The sequence below is a fragment of the Bicyclus anynana genome, chromosome 2, assembly GCF_947172395.1.
Source record: "Bicyclus anynana chromosome 2, ilBicAnyn1.1, whole genome shotgun sequence".
Taxonomy (NCBI): domain Eukaryota; kingdom Metazoa; phylum Arthropoda; class Insecta; order Lepidoptera; family Nymphalidae; genus Bicyclus; species Bicyclus anynana.
In genome coordinates, this window is record NC_069084.1 from 14,774,489 (window position 1) to 14,800,351 (window position 25,863).

The 25,863-nt window shown below is 36.1% G+C and overlaps 3 protein-coding genes across 4 annotated transcripts in view; 1 reads left to right on the top strand and 2 right to left on the bottom strand.

The window, feature by feature from the left end:
• Positions 1-21,302, bottom strand: part of LOC112050461 (transmembrane protein 165) — a 60,144-nt gene extending 38,842 nt beyond the window's left edge. The window contains exons 1-2 of one of the 2 annotated variants that reach the window (XM_024088730.2): positions 21,104-21,302; positions 16,941-17,064 (exon numbers count right to left, since the gene is read on the bottom strand). In XM_024088730.2, the coding sequence (XP_023944498.2) occupies positions 16,941-17,057 (117 nt within the window). In that variant the 5' untranslated portion in view covers positions 17,058-17,064; positions 21,104-21,302. Of the gene's footprint in view, positions 1-2,863; positions 3,251-16,940; positions 17,065-21,103 lie in introns of those variants that run through there. The other variant, XM_024088729.2, reaches the window with a different exon arrangement.
• A 1,309-nt stretch (positions 21,303-22,611) lies between these two features.
• On the top strand, positions 22,612-24,436 carry LOC112050454 (exosome complex component MTR3). Its single transcript, XM_024088722.2, has 4 exons — positions 22,612-22,846; positions 23,079-23,196; positions 23,684-23,843; positions 23,943-24,436. The coding sequence occupies exons 1-4, from the start codon at positions 22,684-22,686 to the stop codon at positions 24,429-24,431; spliced, it is 930 nt and encodes a 309-aa protein (XP_023944490.2). The 5' UTR covers positions 22,612-22,683; the 3' UTR covers positions 24,432-24,436.
• Positions 24,437-25,006: 570 nt separating this feature from the next.
• LOC112050470 (splicing factor 3B subunit 5) lies at positions 25,007-25,608 on the bottom strand. The gene is made up of 2 exons (XM_024088741.2): positions 25,448-25,608; positions 25,007-25,349 (listed from the first exon to the last, which is right to left on the bottom strand). Exon 2 carries the CDS (start codon positions 25,343-25,345, stop codon positions 25,088-25,090), a length of 258 nt encoding a protein of 85 aa, XP_023944509.1. The 5' UTR covers positions 25,346-25,349; positions 25,448-25,608; the 3' UTR covers positions 25,007-25,087.
• Positions 25,609-25,863: the final 255 nt, after the last annotated feature.

A 25,863-nucleotide genomic window follows, 5' to 3' on the forward strand; every position in this document is an offset into this window, starting at 1 on the left:
TCAGTTATACACATAGCGATCTCCAAATGCCCTCTACCTATATCACACTATGACTATTAAAAAAGGGTACTACACTAGGGTATTAAAATCCTAATAAGCTATTAAGCCGTTTCATAATCTGTTATTTAAAAATATTGAATAATAATGTGATTAATTGAATCTGAGAAGATTAAGTTTAACACCCATATTAAAGGCCGCATGGCGCAGTGGATAGTGACCCTGCTTTCTGCATCCACGGCCGTGGGTTCGATTCCTACAACTGAAAAATATTTGTGTAATGAGCTTGGGTGCTTTCCAGTGTCTGGGTGTATTTATACATTGTATAAGTAAATACGTTTATAATTGATAAAATCGTCTTTCTTCGAACCCATAACACACAGTGGCGTACATAAGATTGTCGATCAGGGTATGCACTAGTAATAAAATTAAGTAAACTGGAAAATCTGTATTTAATAAGCACTAAGAAGACAACTCTTAGGGTATGCAGTACTTTAATGCATGTATGATATGCACGCCACTGATAACACAGGCTATAATATACGCTTACCTACTTGGGGCTAAGTAATGAATGAATAGTGCATTGTTTAAGTATAGTTTTTTTATTTATTACTAGCGGATGCCCGCGACTTCGTCCGCGTGAAACTCGATGTAAACATCCAACTACCCCTACCCCTACCCCTACTATAATGTTCTATCTTTTAAAGTTTAGGCAGCGTAAGCGAAATAAGTAACTTTTCTGGTTGATTTTTTACCCCTCGTGTCCGAAAAACCCAAATATCTTACGGAACCCTATTTTTTCCAAAATAAAATTTAGCCTATGTTACTTGTAGATAATGTAGCTTTCGAATGATGAAAGAATTTTTAAAATCGGTCCAGTAGTTTTTGGAGCCTATTCATTACAAACAAACATACAAACAAAGTTTTCCTCTTTATAATATTAGTATAGAAAATCTAAATAGGTATGTTTATTTGCCTGTGTACTTTTGTATACATGTACACAGAATATTTGTATGTTTGTTTGCAACAATGTCTTTGCCAAACACGTAGACGACTGACGCATTTTGACGCACCATTTACAGTGTAGTCATAATATCATTAGTGACTGCCCAAATCCGGGGATTCATTAATTTGAGGGCATAATATGATTTTGATAACATTTTTATTAGCAACATTAGCATAGACAAATATCGTCGTCATCAACCCATATTCGGCTCACTGCTGAGCTCGAGTCTCCTCTCAGAATGAGAGGGGTTAGGCCAATAGTCCACCACGCTGGCCCAATGCGGATTGGCAGACTTCACACACGCAGAGAATTAAGATAATTCTCTGGTATGCAGGTTTCCTCACGGTGTTTTCCTTCACCGATTGAGACACGTAATATTTAATTTCTTAAAATGCATACAACTGAAAAGTTGGAGGTGCATGCCCCGGACCGGATTCGAACCCACACCCTCTGGAATCGGAGTCAGAGGTCATATCCACTGGGCTATCACGTATTCAGACAAATATAGCGATATATTTTTAGAATTATAAAAATAAATTGGTAATTTAACTTATTTGTACGCGTAATATTCGAAAAAATTTAAAAACACAAATTCTAACTCGGGGGTGGTTTAAAAACAAAGTGAGAAAATCACCTGAAAATCGAAACCTTAAAATAAATAATGTGGGAAAATGAGCGACGACGAAGTATAGAAAAACCTGGTGAGCTAGTAATTAATAAAACAATGTACTCATTCATTAAAGCTATTAAATAAAATTTACTTAATAATAGATTGTTATCTCCTCATTTCTGATTCGAACCAAAGTCACCGACATAGCTCAACGAGTTGCGAAGCTGAAGTGGCAATGGGCGGGGTACATAGTGCGAAGAGCCGATGGACGTTGGGGTCCCAAAGTGCTGGAATGGCGACCCCGCACTAGTAAGCGCAGTGTTGGCCGACCCCCCACCAGGTGGACTGACGATATCAAGCGAGTTGCAGGGATTCGCTGGATGCAGTTGGCTCAGTATCGTGATGTTTGGAAGTCCCTACAAAAGGCCTATGTCCTGCAGTGGACGTCCATCGGCTGATATGATGATGATGATGATGATGAGATTGTTATACGCGGGGCTACAACGTGCCATTTACCATTTATACATATGTACTAAATACTATTCTGGATATTTATTTTTTTATGTAGCAGTACAATTGAGTCATCAATAAAGATTTTTATCGTTTTAAAGATAAACCTAAATTGTTGACCTAGCCTTAGACTAATAACGCTCTGATACTTTAAAATTACTTTTATTACTTTTGAGCAAGAAAAGTTATAATGGCATTATGTTCCAAATAATACAAAGTTATACAAACAAAAAGTGAATCATTAAAAAATTAAAAAACAAACCCGACTGCCTAACCTGCTTGCACCTAGTCATCCGCCTTGCTTGTTTTGTATAGCGATTGATAAAAAATAAAGTTTTTTATTTGTAGGTTTTTTTAATATGACCATGATATACCATTTTGAGATCTTCTTGATGAGCCCTTGAATTTGATACCCATATCGCAATATTCGAAAAAAAAATATTATTTTCACCTCGAGTCTATAGCGACTCACAGTCTACGTGTTAGTTTTTTTTTAACTTCACCTATCTAAGAACACTTAGGTTATAAGGTCGAATCTAACGATATCTTAATTACAAAATCAGCGGTTTGGAAGATATGAGGTAATAAAGAATATTACATACATACAAACATACAAGATACGCGCGAAAAACATAACCAGTCGGGTAATAAAAAAAACGTTTAAAGACTATTAAATAAATTCCTAAACATGTATTGTTGCCACAAACGTTGGTGAAAACCTAATTTAAATTAAAACTAACCTTCATTATCAGATCCGTCAACCATCCCCGAACATCGCTGGACTCCGGCAAAGGAGTCGTCGTGGTCGAGAAAAACTCCGTAGACGTGAAAAGATCTGTGGTCGTGAAAAACTCCGTCGGAGTGGGAAACTCCGTAGTCAAATCCGTGTAATTCATTTTCGTATTTGAAAATGCACTGTCGCATACAAAAATTCGAGTTACATTAACTTCGAGCAGCGCGAAACAAAACAGTGGCGATCGTGCGCCAAATCCAACCGCATATTTGTATGAGGACTGATAAAAGTCACAATCTCAACACATCTGATAATATTATTTTATTATTTTACGTAGTATAACCGGCGTGGTCGATCGCGTGCGACCGTACGCCCGTTGATACGCGGAGTGACTACTCACTAAATACATTAGAGGAAAACTTGCGGAATAATTTAAGAGTCAGTCAGTTGAAGGCTGTAATGAATTCAAAAGCTATGGGCTAAGAGCTATAGCTACTCATCGTTGGGGATTGCGCAATTATAGATAGATTGTCATAGGTATTAGGTAATACAGGACGATGGTATTTGTACTTACTGTGGGCTCCTTAAAGGCATGGCTAAATGCCTGTATTGTAAACCCCCCCCCCCCCACAGGAGAAAAGAGGGGTGTTATAAGTTTCTGTCTGTGACTCCCGAACAGGTGACTTATGTGCGAGTGTTCTTAAACATGTTAGGTTAGGGTTGAACTAAATGTCTGCAAATATACTTGAGTGGGGTCTCAAATAAAAGCGTACTGAAAGAGAATATTGATGACTTGATCTACAGTGTAAATAATAATTTCATGACCTTCAAAATTTTCTATTTTTTGTCATAGGTACATGTTATATTTACAGTTTACTAAAGTGCAGCACAGGGTGCGAGCATACGATCTGCTGCGTAGAGTGTGTGTTAGATGATGAAGAGGTAATGGAATGACTATCTAGGGGCGTTTATTTTGCTGTGAGCTCGTCAAGGTGACCGCAACAGCGGTTATCATAGGGGTGTTTGGGCTAACGCTGAAACACTGCTAGAGTAGACCGGGCTATATGATGAAGGGGGATGGGAAATTATTGAAGGGTGTCACTTGCCAATCTTAACAAGTGTTTACAGTTTTCCATGAGATGAAGATATTTTCCAGTAACCCTAAACAACATCTCAAGTATGCGAGCTTGTTATTATTTAATTTTTACTTCAAGTAAATTTTTCGACACCTAAACAATTTTATTATCAATTAAGATTGGTGACCTTAAAAACCGTAATTGTTTTTTAATTAATTCTGTGAATCATCATACATGTATCATTGTCATAGTTAGACATTATAAAATCATAAATCTTAAAATATTACCAACTACCATTAATGATAGTTTGGCCAGGAGTTTTTGAGGCAACCTACTTGCAATATATTTTTTAAAGTACAAAATTTTACATAAAACACTTTTAATCCATTCAACAGATGGGTGAAGGTCGTTTCTAATATGGATCTTCTACTATTAAAATTACACAATTAACACATTTATCATCCAACTTGAATGTGTGTTTATACATAGTTATAATTATCCCTTACCGTACAAATTTTGATTAACAGGCTTTAATTTTTAGGGTTCCATACAAAGGTTTAAAGGAATGAACAGAACCCTTACAAGATCACTTTGTTGTCCGTCCATCCGTCTGTCTGTCTGTCAAGACCCTTTATTTCGGGAATGCGTGGAGGTATCAAGTTGAAATTTGAACTGTATACTCAAATCCGGGAGCGTAGACCTGAATATACGGTCCCAGACCTGTTATCTATACTAATATTATATATTTTTACATATAAAGCTAAAGAGTTTGTTTGTTTGTTTGGACGCGCTAATCTCAGGATCTACTGGTCTGATTTGAAAAATTCTTTCGGTGTTAGATAGCCCATTTATTGAGGAAGGCGTATTATCTCCGTATTCTTACGGGAACGGCAACCACGCGGGTGAAACGCGCGGCGTCAGCTTGTGTATTATATTGTATATATGCAGTTGTTAAAAAATCAAACTGAACTATTTATAATGATTCTAAAATAGGCTCACGCTCCTTTCCATTTAAAGTAAGACTTTGTCACTCTTCAAGAGTGTGGCCATCGTATACAAAAATATTTTTTACAACTCGACTAAAATCCAGAGATTTTATTTAGACTAACATAGAAACAAACAAATTCTGACCGATTTATAACATTAGTACCTACAGATTATGACGTGAGCTTCGTAAACGATCAAGTGTAAAAAAACTTCGTCTAAAATAAACAGCATGTGAAAAAATGGATTGGAGAATATGCCAAAATGACTTGACCATTATAGAACGATGCTTGCGATGGCTGGACCTACTTCATTTTATGAAGGTTTATCACCCCATGCTCCTACCATAGGTAAGTACGGTAGCCTATCATGGACTTTGGATCGTGGTGGCTTTGTAAGTTAGCAGGGTCAAGGATCCAGTACCAGATAAAAAACGTATTTATTTCATATTTTCAACGAGATGTCAAGAGGAATCATATCTTCAGTTGATAGAACATTAGCTTTGTGACGATTCTTTGCTAGAGATTGTTAAAGTATGTTCTTTAAGGTTTCATTCCAAGGGTTGCCGCGAAAAGGCACTGGGGACACATTCAAAAAATACGCTTTATTCTTGAACTCTGAAATGAGGGGGGTTTAAAGCTTAATAGTCAACTACTAGCTCAGCGCGGATAGGCAGACTTTAAGAGAATTAAGAAAATTCCAGGTATGCAGATTTCCTCGAGATGATTTTCCTTCACCGTTGAGACACGTGATATTAATTTCTTGAAATGCACACAACTGAAATGTTAGTTGGAGTTGCATGCCCAGGCCTTTGCTCTTCAAATCGAAGGCAGAGGTCATATCCACTGCGGGCTATCACGGCTCACGATTCTAAGAAGAGAGAGATGAATAGTGCTTTTTATGTTGGACTACAATCATGCCTAATCTAAAACAATGATGAGGTCTAAGATGAAACGCTCTTGCCTAGAAGGTGCACAAATTGTACGTGTCAGGAACCATAGACGCCGGAAAGGCATTCCACTTCTTGGCACTTTTAATTTAGTTTTGCCGAATATGGCTTGTTAATGATGATACTTGAACGCTTGAAAGTTTGGACCCTTTTTTTTACCTACCTCCCAAATCCACGCCAAAAATACAGTCGAACCTCCATAATTCGCTACCATAACTTACCTATGGTAAGAGCATAGACAAACTTTCAATTCCACAAAATGTGGTATGTCAGGGTTCCACAGACTCTCTTAGTCGTAGGTACATTAGGTACATTAGGTACGCGAATATATGATGTCACCCAATGTCATCGGCCTCGCTCAGTGTAATTGCTCGAGGGCGTAGGCAATTTCGAGGGGGTGCTTGATTAAAGCCTAACGATTGTAACATAAAACCCCTGTCTTCCACGAGTATGGGAACCTTGACCTGGACTGGACTGCGGTTTAATAGGAATGAGGCTCGTCCTCGGCTTGGAAGGCGGGTACTTGCGGTAATTTTCCATGGGTTTTCCCCTTACATGCTAACGCGAAATTGTCGCGAATTATTCAGCACAAGGTTTATAAAGATTAATATAAATCTTATCTTTGTATATAACATAAAATTGTGGATGCCCAGTGGATATCACCTCTACCTTCGATTCCGACGACGTAGGTTCGAATCCAGTCCGGGGCATGCACCTCCAACTTTTCAGTTATGTGCATTTTAAGAAATTAAATATCAAGGAAAATATTGTGAGGAAACCTGCATAGGTACCTGAGAATTTCCTTATTTCTCTACGTGTGCGATGGCTGCCAATACACATTGGACCAGCTTCGTGGACTATTAGCCTAACCCCTCTCATTCTGAGCGGAGACTCGAGATTCGTTCACTCGTAACAGTGAGCTGAATATGGGTTGTTAATGATAATGAATCACAATCATCACATCTACACTTGCCATCACTGACTTTGACACCAGAAAATAGTCAAACGCCTGCTTATTTTGCCTAAAAACAGTGTCGTGATGATGGATCATTCACTCACTGCCACAAAACACCGTAACGCCGCACAATGTCATGACTAACGTGTAGAACAGACAATGTACTATACTCTTTTGTCTAACTAACTAACCCCTGTCTTTCAGAGAGGAGACTATAGTGATCAACAGTGAGCTGAATATGGGTTGTTAACGATGATGATGCAGCATGGCTTCTTTAGCCAAAGCACACCTACATAGCCATCACTGACTTTCACACCAGAAAGTAGTCAAACGCCTGATGTTTTGCCTAAAAACAGTGTCGTGATGATGGATCATTCACTCAGTGCCACAAAACACCGTAACGCCGCACAATGTCATGACTAACGTGTAGAACAGAACAATGTTTCACACTCTTTTGTCTAACTACAATGAGTACCAAATGACTTGCGATTGTAACTTTATGATAGTCAGAAGCTATTTAAAGACTAAAGGCCACATTTTAATACACTTTGTCGCGATAAATCTAAATCTTGAAAACTGTGACTGATTGTGAAAAAAAACCTAAAAAGATTTTTAAGTCTACCAGAAAACCAGGGGCGTAGCTACCACCGTAAGCTGAAGATATTGTTTGTTTGATTGAACACGCTAATCTCAGGAACAATTGGTCCGATTTGAAAAATTCTTTCAGTGTTAGATAGCCCATTTATCGAGAAAGGCTATAGGCTATATATTATCCCCGTATTCCTACGGGAACGGGAAATACGCGGGTGAAACTGCGCGGCGTCAGCTAGTCAATGATACGGAGCCACCGGGCTACAGGGGTCCCCTTGCGTATGAAAAAATTGGTAAAATATACCTATATGTTGCAATCCACAATGTCACTTAATTGGTGCTTTACGGCAAAAATCATATAAAAAACTGCCTATAGAGTTTCATTTCAGAAATGACGAAATTAAAAAATAATAATTATTTTTTCTTGGGATAAGCTTGCAGGCAAAAAATCCAAACATCCTACATAGGTCCATCCTAGTATCGTGTTAAACAGAGAGAGATAGAGGTGAATTCGAAACTCGCACTTGCGAGTTATAAAAATATCGTTACAAAATAGCCTAGATATTTAATAAAGTTCATACTTAGAATGCAATTTTTAATTTCGGTTGGCGCATCTGGACTAAGAGATCTGAAAAATTGTCGGATCATGCTTCCATTATAGGTAAGTCCTGTATCCAACTAGCCGTGGTAGCTTAGGAGATAGATTAGATTTCAAGGGTCCAGATTCTTAAATGTCAAATATATAAACATTCTTTTTATATTTTCTAGGGGATGTTATGAGACATCATGTCCTTTTTCGACAGACGTCGTCATATACTTTTTTTATTAATTCTTTGCAAGTTAGCCCTTGACTACAATCTCACCAGATTGTAAGTGATGATGCAATCTAAGATTGCATGCCTGGACCAATTAAGAAAACCTCAATCCGCCCAGTCGGGGATCGAACCCAGGACCTCCGTCTTCTAAATCCAATGCGCACACCACTGCGCCACGGAGGCCATCAGCTGTTATAAATTCACGAATGTCCGGCCACTACAGGTTCTCAATCCACTCGTAAATAAAACATACGAGTAAGCATCGATCGTAGATCGTTAGATGGGCCTCAAAGCGTCGCGGAATTATCATTGGTTTCGCACATTGAGTACGTCATCAGTCATCACTCGTAACACATTTCTCTTTATTCATGTTTTGGCTTGTGTTTTTACACTTCCGAAATGAGCACGAAGGCATAATAAGGGATTAAAATAAAACAAAAACAGTAAATTTTTTTTTAAGTCCACGTCCACTCACAGCGTGCGCTTGTTACGTACTAAGATATGATGTGCGTGGACGTCTTTAGGGAATGACATGAAATTGTGCGTTCTTTAGTATGGATGGACCCATCTAACGACTTATATCGATGCGAGTAAGGTGCCTATTAGTGTCCTGCGCACTAATGTCACGCGAGTGTGTCTAAACCCATTTCACTTTCTGCCGTTTCGCAAACGCCTCATGTCTAGATTGCGAATGTGATTTTTTGACCTTATATGGCAGGTGCACGAAATATTACACTAAAAAACAAGAGTGGACTCAACAAGTCTTAACACAAGTACACATAGATATCAGTAATAATGAAATAGGTTCAAACCATGTGATTTTGTTTTTTTTTTGAGCGTATATCGAATAGTTTCAATCATTAAAAAATACGCATAGATACAGCACACAGTTTGGTTTATACGCATAGCGGCGATCGTACGTATCGGACGCATCGCATCGAAACGGATCGTTATATTAATTGTATAGAAGTCAAAGATAGAAGTGCGTCCACTTATCCGCATCATATGGATCGCACTAATCTACCGTATAAGTAAAAAATCCGTTCAATGCGATGCGTTCGATACCTACGATGCGGTTCTGTGGACGCCTGCCTTTAACAAGCTAATTATTACAGACCCCGAATGGAAAGTAAGAGAATTGACATAATAAACCTAACTAGCAATCAGTGGCATGCACTTCATAGAAACAATAATGCATTGCCTACCCTGAGGACTCATTGTGAACCTGTATTGGACAGTGAATTTCCTATTTTGTAGAAATTTGTACGTATAATGCCTACCCAATCTTAACCTCAGTAGGTTTTTTTTTTAATCTTAAAAAAATTAAATAATAATATAATATTCTAAGTAAAGTCTTGTCCGATAAGTCTTCAGTTCAGCCTTAGAGGGGCTATTGCTGTACCCACTCATAGATTAGGCTTGTCTTACTCAGTGGAGAATAATGAACATTGTGTATGTTTATGACAAAGTTTATTTAAAGTCTTGACAGATAGACGGACGGACAAACATCCACGTGATCGTTTTTTTCGTTTGAAGTATGGAACCTTAAAAAATATACATATAAACACGCAAACATAAAGATTCACATCTGTATGCCAGCATACAGCGACCTCTTTCGGCTCTTGTGGAAGTGCGCAAACAACACAAAACATCAAAACAATTAGTAGAAGATTGGCCAGGAAATTTTTAGGCAATTTACTCGCAATATATTTTTAACGTACTAAATCTATATCTATACTAATATTATAAAGCTGAAGAGTTTGTTTGTTCGTTTGATTGAACGCGCTAATCTCAGGAATAACAGGTCCGATTTGAAAAAATCTTTCAGTGTTAGATAGCGCATTTATCGAGGAAGGCTAATAGCCCATTTATCGAGGAAGGCTATATATTATCCCCGTATTCCTACGGGACGGGGAACCACGTGGGTAAAACCGCGCGGCATCAGCTAGTTTGATATAAAACACTTTTCATCCAATAAACAGATAGGTGAAGATCGTTTCTAAGACGGATCTTAGACAATAATACTCTTAGCCATTTAAAATTCAACTTTAGCGTGACGCGCAAATAAAAGAATTACTGAGATAATAACTGTGTCCTTATTGCCTCGTTTTCTTTACAAACACCATATCTGGGTCGCACTTCACAACTAGGACGAGTTTAGTCATATTTAGTTGACGATTTTACTACATACCTACTTAACTGAACTCTAATACAATCAATAACATGTGAATTGAAAACTGTGGTGCCCTTATTTTCATTGATGTTCTCCAATGCGGGTAGCCTCAGCTATAGGCTGTTTAACTATTGTTATCGCCGTTTGGTGTTGGAAATAGTAGTCTGTGGCGGATATGACGTCGCACGATCTCGTGTTGGGTGTTGGCTTCAGTGTGCTCGTGGCGTTCGAACCGTCCACATCTATTGTTGTGTAATTCTTTATGGGTTACTTGGAATAGGCGGGGAGAGTGACTTGAGTGGAAAAGGGGAGTGTGTGATATCAGTAAAAGGCGCCTTTAACCCTACACACATCGTTCGCAAGTACGTGACTTCACTCAAGGTCATTCTCTGCCATTCTAGGTTCTTATTTTAGTTACAGTTTGATTTGTTAATTAAGTTGTCCAGCCAAGTGTTGTGAATCAACCTTTGTTCTACATTAGTTTTTCTTATATTTGCAATCACCTTTGAGTCCACTATTTTACGATCTCTATCAGTGCCGCTATTCTTGTAGCGGATCTCTGCGCGACCGAATCAGAAATGAAGAGATCCGCAGATGAACCAAAGACATAGCTCAACGAGTCGCGAAACTGGAGATGTAGATAATGAGCAGGACCGACCGACCTAACTTGTAACATCACCAATTTTCCATCTTGGAATGAATACAATTATCGGTGAAAATTTCTAGGAAGACCGAATATCTTTGTTTCTATGCCCTACCTAGGACTCGAATCCAGGACCCCGGGATCCGAAACCGCACTAGTTACCCACTGGACCAAAGATGCAGTTAGATCTGCCAGTAATAAATTTAAAAAAAATAACATGACGAGCGTTTTCCGCTTCAATGATAAAAGGGGAATAACTCTTAAGTATACCTACCAAACATTTACAACAAAAGAATGTAAAACAATCGAATATTATTAAAACAACTGCGGCAACACAAAGGAATATAAATACGGTCATTCCATAGAGATATTAAAACATGACACCAAAAAATACAATGAAGTACCTACCTACCTAACTTTTTGAAATGAAGAAAACGTTAATTATCTGTGATTTAAATCACCTCGGCCTCTAGCTATTTTACACATTGATTTTCTTTCTACAAACGCTAACGCAAACTGCAAACTAAAAAATGTATGATGAGGAGATTTACTTTTTTCTCAATAGTAGGCGGGAGTTAGACGAAAGATTTCGAACAGTGCGTGTTGCCAGTGATGTCAGGTCCGAGACTTGGTCGCTAACTGTGGCCCTCATAAAAAGACTCAAAAAAGTCACTCAGAGGCGATAAAGCGAGCGAATCTTCGCGTTTCTCTGCGAAGATTCGCTGAAGAACCAAAGTTAATGACATAGCTCGACGAGTCGCAAAGCTGAAGTGGCAATGGACAGAGCACATAGTTCGAAGAGCCGATGGACTTTGGGGTCCCAAGGTGCTGGAATGGTGACCCCGCACCGGAAAGCGCAGTGTTGGTCGACCCCCCACTAGGTGGATTGAAGACATCAAGTGGGTTGCAGGGAGCCGCTGGATCCTGGCGGCTCGGTACCGTGTTGTTTGGAAGACCATGCAAGAGGCATATCCAGCAGTTGATAATGATGATGATGAGGCCGGAGTTAGGAAGTTTGTGACACCTCGTGTCCCGGAGATCACTTATGTCCCGCAAAATGCGAACATTCACTAGTTTTAGATATACTTCATACTACTGGGCAGGTTATAGTATACTTTTCATCACGATACGATCAATAGGAGCAGAGCAGTGAAAGGAAATTTTGGGAAAACGGGAGAAGTTACTTTATTTTTACAGCAATACTATTACAGGACTGTATTAAAGAGGTCTAAGGGCGGACGAAGTCGCGGGCGTCCGCTAGTATCTAGTCTATTGCGTAAGGTCTAACATAAATCCTAGATCAGAGGCAATACCTATTTATTAATAGTTATATCACCGCAGTAAATGAAACCTAGGTGTTGTTAGGTAATATTTTTCGTAACACCATAATTATTATAAAAAGTTTGGTAATCAATAATTTCGTTACGATATCGCGGAATCAGGTTATACCATGAAATCGGAGACACTGTAATATTGGAAACTAACTACCTAACTGTTATAATTACTTATCTATCTATTACATTGTTATCAGCTTATTTTAATGGCACACTACAAAGATTTTGTACTATTAGATATGTTACGAGCCTACAAAATCACCGCAAAAAGTGATCCATATTGTAAGCTACTTCACTGATCAAACACATTACTTACAATTATATGTTTAATGTAAATAGGTATACATATATAGTTTTTACACTTCCTGAACACACTAGACATTGTAGACAATATTTCGGAATTATTTGTTTAAATAAATTTCGTTGTTTGCTATGAAACTAAATGAAACTAAGTCACTTTTATCTGCCTCAGTTTTGACACGCTAGTGACATATCTATAGTATAAAATCTTTGGCTCACTACGAGTGGCATCCTCATCTTAGATGCATTAAAGCACGGCCTACCTTGAGAACTTAGTACAAACCTATAATGCAGAAGGAATTTTCATTTTGTATAAATTTGTATGTTTATATTGCTTACCCTAGTTAAAAACCTTGAGCACACCACTGATCACTATAGGGTCTCCCTCCTTGTAGCAGAGGGTATATAGAGATTAGACCCACTACACTGCTACAATTAGGAATGGCGGGCTGAGCGTGATTTTAAATTTTGATTTTGGAACGATCATTATCAAATATTAATAATAATGATCAGGACCGACTGCTTAACGAGCTCTGCAAGGATTCTAAAAACAGTCCACTTCCAGGTTGAAAAATATGTCCGAATTTTTTGGTAGAAAAAAGGAAATTTTCATTCAATACTTTCGCATAGTGTGCTACGCTTTACTTTTTATTCAGAGTCTGAGTCAACGCTGAAACTAATTTGTATGAATAATGTCACTTTGTCAATTTGTCACTGACTAAGCAGGCGAATAACACAGCCTTCGTGCATGTCATTACTTGGAAGGAGTTTTAACATAAACATATACCTAAAGTCTACACAGCCGTGTTATCTATATCAAAACAGTATTGGACCTGCCAATGCATAAGTTAAAACAATGTGTGAATATGTTAAACCCAACACATTTATTACACCAAGCCAATAGGGATGATGACAGTTTTTCAAATTTTATATAAATTAAGAGTATGCTAAACGTAAAGCAATTTTGTAAACGGAACATGGTATCTGTGATCATTACTTTTGGAGCTACAGGGATTTAAAGGGTCAGATTTGCGGCGCTGCCGCGGATTCCTATACAAAATGGCACGAACTAATGACGTAGTAGGTAATGGAATGATTGTTAGATTTGTATGTACGTTCAAATATAATTAAATATCTTTGTTATTTGTGCGTTTATGTTTATAGTTCATTTATTAAAAAATGTCACATTTAATGTAAAGAAGCTAAAACTGTATGAATTTTCATCTAATTACGATAAAAGATTTTTAATAGATTTTAAAATTTTATAATCTCATTTATTTTGCAAATATCCAGACAATCTTTGCTTTTTATGTATAGTTAACACTGACCATATTTACCCGAATGTATCATAAAAATCAATATATTTAAACCTAGTCATCATCCCCATTGTTTAATAAACAATTTGATGAATTTATTGATGACAAAGTTGCTTGGAGGCGATTGGATCAACTGTCATCTTCACACAAGAAAAAAAGATTTTTTCAACTCGCTTCAGGCGTTTTTGAGTAATCGATGTACATACATAAAAAAGTGTGTGTCAGCTCTGACACACGAATGGAGTTTACTCTTTCAGATCGACTGTCTAAATAGGTGTATGTTGCCCCGCAGCATACACTATGTACGTCTCAATACTCACGCCTGAAAACTGAAAGGTGCGCAACCGAGGAGCATCAGGCCACGGTGAAATGTGCGCAGAATAGGTTGCGCATAAAAACGTAATTCGTTCATCGAATTTTACTGCCTATATTATTTAATACCGGGGACTATAGGTATATTATGAAAAATCGATTCTTAAGGAGTAAGCTTTAGAAAAACACACCGATCCACTTGAGAGTGTTTTGAAGTCGATTAAAAAATATACTTTAGTATATTGTACGAAATAAAAGAGCAACTGTTGAATTTCTGAGAAGCTTCCTACCTACCTTCTTTTCTACTGATAAGAAACACAACAGTTGCCTTGCCTGCCCTTCGCACCGGTGGTAGTATCTACAAATAGTCAAACATGATGTTTCTTTAATGCTTGTAAACTATGCCTTACCAATTTGACTTTATTGTACGTAAACATTTTCTCAGTGTCAGGAAGTCTGAAAGATGTTTCAAGAAGTTAGAAGCTAATGGTTTCAGTTGAATAAGCAAGAAATCATAATTTTTTTATCCTATTGTCCAAGGCGTTAATTTTTTTTAAACATAGGTATGTATGATCTCATTCTTTGACGCGTTCTACCTAAAACGTCTGCGAGTCTGTAATACTGAGACATTCATCATTATAGGAAAGCTAGAAGAATATCTTATTAGAGCCGTGAAAGCCCAGTGGTTATGAACTCTGCCTCCGATTCCGGAAGGTGTAGTTTCGAATCCGGTCTGGGGAATGCACCACCAACTTTTAAGTTGTGTGCATTTTAAGAAATTAAATATCACATGTCTCAAACGGTGAAGGAAAACATCGTGAGGAAACCTGCATACTAGAGGATTTTCTTAATTCTCTGCGTGTGTGAAGTCTGCCAATCCGCATTAGGCCAGCGTGGTGGACTATTGGCCTAACCCCTTTCATTCTGAGAGGAGACTCGAGCTCAGCAGTAAGCCGAATATGGGTTGATAATGAAAAGAATATCAGTCCTTGCTCCTCATACATAAAAGTGCTCTACATTTGCAGCGTGAACTTATCCATCCACATTAGGAAAATTTGAGTTTTGTTCGCGTTATATATGTCCATTGCTCATTCACCCGCAAAAGCCCGCGAACGCCTCTTATCTCAAGTGAGAACTACTAGCGACATCTAGCAAGAACATATAAAACTATTTCCATATAATTCCACAAGAGCAACTAGCGACATCTAGTAGCAACATACAAAACTGTTTTGATAATCACAATGAACTAATGGCGACATCTATCAGCAGTTGCCAGTACTATTTCTTAACAACAATATTTTATTTTGATGTTTTTTATTACTTATTAGCACAGTAGAGGCCAAAAGGAACTATATAATGCCCTAGCATCATCGCTCATAATTATTTCCATGGATAAATTCACCTTTCCTGTCTATTTTTTACAATTTCAAGATGTGAATAAAGTACAAGTTGCAAACAAGTTAAAAATACATTTTACCTATACATATAATGATGACTCAAATAATAATTATTTACTTGCTCAATTTTAGGTTAATACAATATCTTAGTTTACTTTACTGTGGAGCTGATAATGATAGAGTCAAATTTTGACCATGGGAATTTATGAGTTTGAGTTCATTTGTCTTTGCAAAACTTTATAAAAGACAAGTCTGTCAGCTCCCAACTCAACTAAAAACTTTTACTGAAATTTTCTAGGAAGTAAGAAAGAGCTTTTCTTTCTATTTATTTTATAGCATTGGGCATTCCGACCCTATACTGAAAAAATTATCTGCCACATTGGACCAACAAGGCACATAAATAAATAGTATGTAGTGGCGTGCACAGGGCTTTGACCCAGGGTAAGCATTACAGAACACCTAATTCATTGCATAAAACAATAGCAAACATAAAGACAGTCACGCAAGCCATTCCAAAGACCAATTGCAAGAAAACTATCGGCAACAAACAGAGTTTTTAGCCGCTTATCAAAACTAATATTAAATAAAAGGTATTGTAGAGGTAATCTCTGGATCTACTGAACCAATTTTGAAAACTTTTTAACCACTAGAGTTAGCCATAGACTATATTTTATCCCTGTATTCTCACAGGAACGGGAAGTACACAGCTAAATCCACAGGGCATTGGCAAGATATTATTGTATTTTTTGTTGAATAAAAATTTATTACAAAATATTTTACTCAACAACTTTTGAGATCAACAACAATCATAGCTTGATTCAAGTGGCACAAATAAATGATATCAGATAGGATAAGATGCAGTTGTGATAAATTCCAGAAGCTCTGTTTTGTCAACCATGATTTTGACAACGCCAAATAAATCCCCCCTTAATCTGTACTGTAATAGTATATGTCACACTTATCTATCTCAAGCACTCTTTCTGGTATTATCAAGAACATTTTGAGTACTGAACATTTTAATAAGTGAATGCTGATACAGTTATCAAATTTGTAAAGAACTATGGTACAGCTTGTCTACTTTTGGAAGTCTGTTTAAAAATGAGCTGATGATTATGATTTAAATACAATGCTGCCATTAAAGGCTGGTCAAGTGCGACGCATGATTGAATGCCTTGTGTGAATTAACAGAGATAGACTTTGTCTGTTACTCGTACTTTATTAAATAAAATAAATACTTACCTCTGTGGTAGAGGGTGAGGGTGACATGGTCGGCGGAGGGGGATCATCTGCACTGGATATCGCCCATGTCACTACAAACGCCACCACAGCCAATAACAATGATCTGCGACGCAGCATTGTTAATCTGAAAATTATATTAATATTGCTTTTTTATACTTTCTCTATAAATTCTAAGTGAGGAATTATACTTAAAGAAAGAAAAATTATGCCACACATCCCCATATCTCCAGTACACCAGGTGATCCAGGACAATACCCTGAGACGTGCGGCATAACCTGGTGAATGGACCCAGCTCAGCATAATGCTATATGACTGATTCACATAACATAATGCTAATAATATAATATATTGCTTAGTATAAATATGCTTAGTAATTAACTTAACTAGCTATGCTCCATGGTATCACTTGTGAAGATCCCTTTCCTGCACAAATATTAGTATAAAAAACGGGCTATCTGCTATTTTTTGACCATTTTTATGTCAAATTTCATGCAGATCTAGTCATGTGACTTGATGACATGAACAGGAACCACACAGGTGAAACCACACCACACCACCGCAGGTGTTGGCTAATAGCTTGTTTAACAGTTCCCTGTTCTCTGCTGGTTCTGTTTTTCATATAGTTTAAACAAATTAAAATATTTGTGTACTCTAGCAAAAAAGCAATGCCTGCAATAAATATTACCTATGATAAGGTCATAGATAGTAAATTTTATGTTATTGCTTTTTACCAGACCAATCACAAGTCACGAAATTTTATAATAAACACCATGTACTGCTAACATAGTAAATTAAAGAATTTAAGTTAATATAAATTCATAAAACATCCATTAGACAACTTAACTGAACAAAAACTGATTTTTATTTACACAATTATTCTAATATTTACTGAGCACAGATAGCGCTGATTACTGGTCACTTCAACTGGGTTTTTGTATAATTAAAATCACCTAACTAAAGTAAGATGACTGACGTTTAAAATAACCTTGAGAATTTAAATTTTTGTAAAGTATATTTGAATTGAATTAAATTATGTAATGAATAAAAGTATCACCTGTGTTGTCTTGTTTACTTGAGGAACAAATTATATATTGGTCACTGGTATAGATCATTACTGAAGTGGCAAAATCATTGGTACAAACACAATACCTAAAGTTTTTGCTGCACAACCTCAAGTGGTCAGTTTTTTTTGCTATGACCTCCAAACAATAGTCTGTTATGATATTCCCTTGAGAATTGAATTATTACTGGTGTACTTGCAAAAAACAGCAGTGTTCCTTTGAATTAATGTTGCAGTTTAATTGTTAAGTCTTTTATTTGAAATAAAATATAATCTGAGAAATATAGCTAAGCAACTTTGTGACACGCCTGATGGAAATCCCGCAGTTTCAAACCCAAACACAGTCATTCCCCCCGTCGCCCGCATATCATGGGAGTGTCATCAACAAAATTTCCAGACTATAACTTTAATTTTTTTATTTTTAAGTTTTTTATTATTAGTCTCTGATTCTGTTTCATATTTAATTTAACTTCCAATTTTTTTAAAAGAGTCTAAAGTCTATTTTTTAATAACAATCAATTTTCCTTCGAACTAAGCAATAATCTGGTTTTAGGGTAGAATGAAATGGGTTTAAATCAAACCAAAACCACTTTAGATTTGTCCCCTTCATGTCTAACTAAATATTGAGGATTGAGCGATGGAATTGCATGTTATGAAAGCAGCTTTACTATTAGGAAAAGTAATTAAATATTTATTGCCAGAGATGTGATTTATTTGAAATACTTCTATTTAAAATGCAAATACAAAATGCAAAATACCTATTTTGTATTTTGCATTTAAATGCTTTTTAGTAAAAAGCATTTTGTATTTTATTTGAAATACCTTTCGAGATGTATTTTGTATTTTTAATATTCATTTCAAAATGCAAAATAATTTGTGATTAAGTTTAGCCAATATCAACAGTCAAACCAAACGAAATGAACGAATGACGCTTGTATTGCCAAATATGACCAATAGAGGCGCCTGCTAGCCATGTGCGTTCTTTTTAGAGTTCCGTAGTCCACAAGGAACCCTTATAGTTTCGCTATGTCCGTCTGTCTGTCCGTCTGTCCGTCCGTCCGCGGTTTAGCGCAGTGACTATAATTACTAGAAATCTGTAAATTAGCATGAGTGTGTATATTAAAATGTAAACAAAGTCATATAATAAAATCTTGAATAATAATTTTTTTAGGTTACAATCATTTATTTAAAAAATAAATTATGAGTTAATTAAAAAAGTAAAGCTGTAAATAAAATAAGATATCTCAGAGTCTGATAAAACTAGAAAGCCAGAAATTTGTTTATATTAATTACGACTATAAAGTAGTAAAAAGAAAATTCGAAAAAAAGTTGTTTTTGGGGTTCTTTCCTACATGCAAAGTGAGGATGAATTTTTCATCTTCTATCACATGGTGTGGGGCACCGTTATCGGTATTTTTGTGCATTATATAAGGAATTAAACTGCTCATTTAATCTACGGAACTCTACTCTGCGCGTGGCCCGACACGCGCTTGGCTGGTTTTTTATTTTTTTCTTCGTTGGTCAAAGTGCGCGCCTTTAGTCTTGACGAGTGACAGTGTCACACGAAAACGACGAACATTCTGACGAACTTTTTTGTTCGGCTCGGCATTGTGTCTTTATTTCTCATGATAATTACAAATTATCTGTGATTTGGTCAAAAGGTATTTTATTTTGAAAAAGTATTTTGAAAATACCTATTTTGCATTTAGCATTTAAAATACCAAACGCAAACCTATTTGGTATTTTGCATTTGAAATAGTAAATCTCAAAAGTATTTTGCATTTTGTATTTAAATGCTTTTTTAAAACCATTTTGTACATCTCTGTTTATTGCTTTGATTGAATACCTAATCCTCTTATTAATTTCTTGATAATTAATTCTGCTAAGTGATTAGCATTTAAACATCATAAATGAGCTTACTTTTATAAGACCTAGCTTAAACAAAACTATAAAATTTTGAGAATTTCAGTCAGTTATATTTAGTACTTTGTATAGTTCTTATATGCACTGAACTTGTCGCCGAAGAAGTATATGAATTATAGATTGATAGGACAATTCACTGATATATTTATTACACTGATTAATGGTATCATTATATAAAACAAAAGGACTATAAAATAGATGTTTGGTTTATGAGGTGGAATGTTGTAGTGCCTGAAAATAACAATATCTGTATGCATGATGTCCACTGAATTCTAGAAATTGTTCATGGCCAATCCTAGAGTGGGCAAACAAAGAATTCACCACAGACTTAATTTAACTTGACCAGTGAGGTGTAACTAGCTCATTGATGCACTTGAAGTAGGGTGATAGTAATAATGGATGTTACAAGTATATTTATTACAGCATCTTATTATATTCCTTCAAATATACCTTCCTTATGCCCTGCAAAGTATTGCTTTGTTATAGGCTGATATGATAACTTGAAAGACCAAAAAAATTATATTTATCAGTGTAACTGATCTGATACTATCATGGAGCCAAGACATATGTTAAAAGCCAATCAATGCAGTGGCGAGATGGACTATCATCACCAGGTTTTCCCTATCCACTGCTAATTGTAGACACTAACAAACGCGCTAGCCGTCTCTACAATTTTCGAAAGTTCCCCTCAATTTCTCCATGGGACCACCCTGGAATAAACCCTTCAAACAAAAAAGAATTTTCAAAATCGGTCTATAATTGTCAGAATTATCGCTGGACATACATAAAAAAAAAACATACATACAGCCGAACGTAGAACCTCCTCCTTTTTGGAAGTCGGTTAAAAAGCCAATCAATGCAGTGGTGAGATGGACTATCATCATCAGGTTTTCTCTATCCACTGCTAATTGTAAAGGCCCTTCGAAAACACAACCTAATATGATCCTCTGCCTTTGGCATCCAGCCAAGTTCCAACTACACACTAAAGTCCATCAGACCATCAAGGGCCGGCCAAGCCACAGCTACAAAGTACAGCTAACGTGTCTTTGAAAATGTTGAGTATACTAGTTGATAGGTGCCCTTACGAAGCGATATAGAAACGTCACCGGTAAATCTTAAAGTGAATGTTCAAAGCACCAACCCATCGAAGGCTAGCTAATATTATAATACAAAAACTCACATTATTAATTAAAAGTTGCTACTAAAAATTCAAACACTCCACAGACGAGTTAACCAATACACATCTCATTTAAAGGAGAAGAAAATCAAAAGCACACTCTAGATTATACACTTATATATAGAGCGGTTTTATTTTAAATAAACACTTGATTCACATTTTCATTTTTGTAAAATTTTATGACTTGACACTTGAGTTTGGCTAAAATGCCAAATGCCAATGACGATTTTGACTTTGACTTTGACAGTAGGTTTCGTTTCGATAGCCAGCTCTGGATTCCAATTTTTTAGTACATACACTAACAAAAGTCATGGCTATTATCTATATTTGTCTTGTCTGGTGTTCTTTTTAACCAACTTCAAAAAGGAGGAGGTTCTCAATTCGGCCGGTATTTTTTTTTTTTATGTATGTACACCGATTACTCAAAGACGCCTGGACCGATTTCAAAAATTCTTTTTTTGTTTGAAACGGTATAGTCCCCATTTGGTCCCATTGCCATCATGTCAAGATCTGATGATGGAATCCTGGAGAAATTGAGGGGAACTTTTGAAAATTATATGGGTGTCTAGTGTGTTCGTATACTTTTCCATTTAGTACTTTTAAGCACTACAATTTCATGAAGGTTTAAAATCGATCTGATGATGGAGCTATAAAACAGACGAGGGAACTCCTCGGCGATTTACAGCAGTTACCTTGTGTTTGGGCTTGATTAATTTGTATTAATGAGAACTTTCCACATAGATAGGTTGTGAGTGTCATTTAAGGGTTTGGTGATGAAGACCAAGGACAATTAAGGGAACTCCTTAACAGTTTACAGTAACTACCTTGTGTTTGGCCTTGATTAATTCGTATTGCTGAGAACTTTCTACCTAGATGAGTTGTGTCTGTTATTAGGGGTCTGATGATGAAGACCAAGGTCAATTAAGGGAACCCCTTAACGGTTTACGGTAGCTACCTTGTGCTTGGGCTTGATTAATTTGTATTGCTGAGAATTTTGTACCAAGACGGGTTGTGACTGTCATTAGGGGTCTGATGTATTTGTTTGAGATAAAATTTTACACTAAAAATGGAAAAATAATAAAAATTTTAATAAAAAAAATACAACCGACTTCAAAACCTAAAAACATACCCACTAAACTAAAAAGTGAAAAATAACATCATAATATGTTCTACCTGCTGATCAGTATGAAGGCGGTGCTTAGCCAGTGTTGTCTTAATTTAAGCCATTTCTGACAGGACCTCATGAAACAACACTGTCTGCAAAATCTAAATCTATAAGATATTCTCACATGGCTTGAATTAATACATCACCGCCTCACCGCCTTCATACTGATCGGCAGGTAGAACATATTATGATGTTATTTTTCACTTTTTAGTTTAGTGGGTATGTTTTTAGGTTTTGAAGTCGGTTGTATTTTGTCTATGGTCTGATGTCAACACAATGGTGAAACATCCACAATTCCACAGATAAGATTAATGAAGAATCTTATCTGTGGAATTGTGGATGTTTCATTGTCTTTGTCTGATGATTTGTTGTTGTTATCAAAAAACGTGCGATTTTTTTATCAATTTGTAAAATTAAAATGCCTCTAGATTATAAAAGATTCAATGGTCCCGAAGATAGTGTTTCATACAAACGTTTTACTGCCGACTATTTAAAAAGTTATGACGAATTACATAGTGAGTTAATTGATGAAACTGGACATCGAAAAGATGGGCGCGCAATGGATGAAGCTCGGCCCATGTGTATGTTTAGTATACGTTTTTTTAAGATACAATGTTACAGATCTATAAAAACTGGTTGCGCTTCTTTTTAAAATGCATGCAATGAATTAATACATCACCGGCTTAGCACCGCTTTCATACTGATCAGCAGGTAGAACATATTATGATGTTATTTTTCGCTTTTTAGTTTAGTGTGTACGTTTTAAGGTTTTGAAGTTGGTTGTATTTTTTTTATTAAATTTTTTTTATTTAGATGTTCGCGGCAACTTCGTGTCTCAAGCGAAAGGCTCATCATACATTGAAATGAGAGGAACTAAAGTTGTATGCTCTGTTTTTGACCCTAGAGAGATTGTGCATCAAAATGAATTCAGGTAAAGTATATATTTTTTTGGAGGAGGTCATAGCCAGTAAGCAGTTGAAAACAAGTATTGCCAGATGACACTCCCGCTTTTCGGAGTCCCGGACCAGTGCATGTAGTTTAGCACAGCAGTAAAATATTAAATAGTAGATTGTTATACACAGGGCTAAAAAAACCCATTGTATGTGAGTTTTTTTTTTTAATTTTGCATTGAATAGTCTGAATATCTATATATATTATATATATAATCTTTATATAAAAATGCCCCAGACAAAAGTATAGTATAAAATCATAGAAAATAACATGAAATCTTATTAAAAAGCATAACATTTACTCATATTTCCCTTGTGTGTTTTTGGCTTTCTGGGCAGACACTTGAAAGTTCAGCCTGTGTAAGTATGACATATTTTTAGAAGTATGTACATTAATGTAAAAATATTATAAAATGCCAACATTGTTGCAAGTGTGCCATGAAAATAATATTTTTTTTGTATTTCCAGTACTGTTGGTCTATTATTCTGTGAAGTGAAGTTTGCACCGTTTGCATGCAAACGTCAAAGACAGTCCCATGTGCCTGACTCTGAGGAAAAAGCATTGTCTGTAGCATTAAGAAAAGCTGTAGGACCAACAGTGTGTTGTCAATTATTTGCTAATTTCCAAGTAAGTATTTCTTCAACAAGCTTTATACTCTGTCTCTAGAAAAAGAGTCTGAAAATGTTCTTGCCGGATGCTCATTAATAAAAATATCAATTGTTTCAGATAGACATATTTGTTTACATAATTGAAAGTGATGGTTCATGTTTAGCAGCTGCAATCACAGCGGCTGGTCTAGCATTGGCCAATGCCGCTGTTCCCATGTTTGACGTTGTGACTGCTTCCTCTGTTGCTATAATTGGAGACAAGATATTCATTGACCCTACAGAGGATGAGGAACATTTAGCCATGATCAGTCCGGACACAAATACAAACCATGGAGTTATTACGATGGCAAGGTTGAATGGCTTGATGCAAATAGCAGATTTTCGTCAAATAGGCTCACTAGACATTGAATGCATTCTCAAAGTCACAGATATATTAGAACAAGAATGTCAGAAAGTTTTCCCCAAAATACAAAAGACACTGGTTGGTTATGTCAAAAATGGTATTATGGAACAAAAGAGGTTAAGTGAAGAGGGAAAGGCGAGGGAAGCTAAGTTAAAAGACAAAATGTTAGAATGGAGGTCTTCAATAGTAAACAATTCAGTCTGACAAAATCTAAGTTTTAATTTTACACCCTTTTCTATAGTTTTAGTTCCTAACATTAACTAATATAACTGTTAAGAAAATAATAATATCAGCAAGCAACAGCAAAGAATAACAATTAATTGTTTCTTACATTCATTTAATATTATCTATACTAAAACTATAAAGAGGTAAACTGTGTGATGGAATAGAGGGTAATCTCTGGATCTACTAAATCAATATCAAAAATTCTTTAACCGATAGAAAACTAGGTTATTTGTGAGTGTCATTGGTTATATTTATCTCAGGGGCATAGCTAACGCCATATCAGCCATATCAATGATACGGGGCCCCCGAACTACAGGGGCCCTTAAGTATGAAGCAAAAATTAGTAAAATGTAAAACACAATATTTTAATATACCCACACTTGTGTAGTATGTATGTTACACATACATTTTGGTACCAATTATACTTTGTAGTGAAAGAGTTAGCCGCTCATCTATTGGGCCCAACTGATTTTCAATACAAGGCCTCTCCAAGGAACACTACACCACAGATTTATCTCCATATTACCACGGTTAGTACAGAATAAAACTCATAATTGTACTAAATGGCCTTTAATAGACAACGTTAATCATACAAATATGTACATTGACATCACCAAATCTAACATAAATAGATATTAATCTTCTGGCTTCTCTGGTGGTGGTCCACAAGGTTGTAACATCTTCTCCATCAAATTAAACTTGACCCTCGCTTTAGATTCATTTTCAACGATTGCAAAATAACTCAAAAGATCTGGATGGCCCATATAACTACAGCAGGAATCCCGATGTTGGTTTGTCAGCCATTCGTATTTCGTAGTATCTGCGTGGCCAGTACCGATATATTTACTTTGTAAATGCTCTAATTGGCTGTGAATATTGTATCTTTCTCCCATTTTTCTGCAAAAAAATTAAATTTTCATCGCACATTAATAATAGCACCAGTTTAAGTTGAAAAATTAACAAATCTATTTGAAAAATTACGGAAAACTATTTACATTTTTGAAGAATCTTTTCAAGTTTTTGTATTTAGAGAATATTTAACTTTTTTATCACGCTTGGCAAAATAAATACACCGGTTTTATTGTTAGAAAATTAAAATCATTCAATCAACAAACAACAGCAACAAAAATGATGACATATGCGTTAGTTGACCACAGATAATTATTTGACTGTTGACTTGTTGAGTGATCGTTTGACATTCCCACAGATGAGATGAGAAAAATTGACGTTCCGTTTATGACGGACTTTTTTTTTTTAACTGGTTTCATGAATCTAGGATCTAATTCTTTTAACACGGACACTTATCGATTTTGTCGGTTTTGTATTATTAGCCTTTCATTTCATTTTGTTAAAAATCGTAGAACCTAAAAATGCATTACAAAAATTAACAAAACATCTACTTGAGACATAC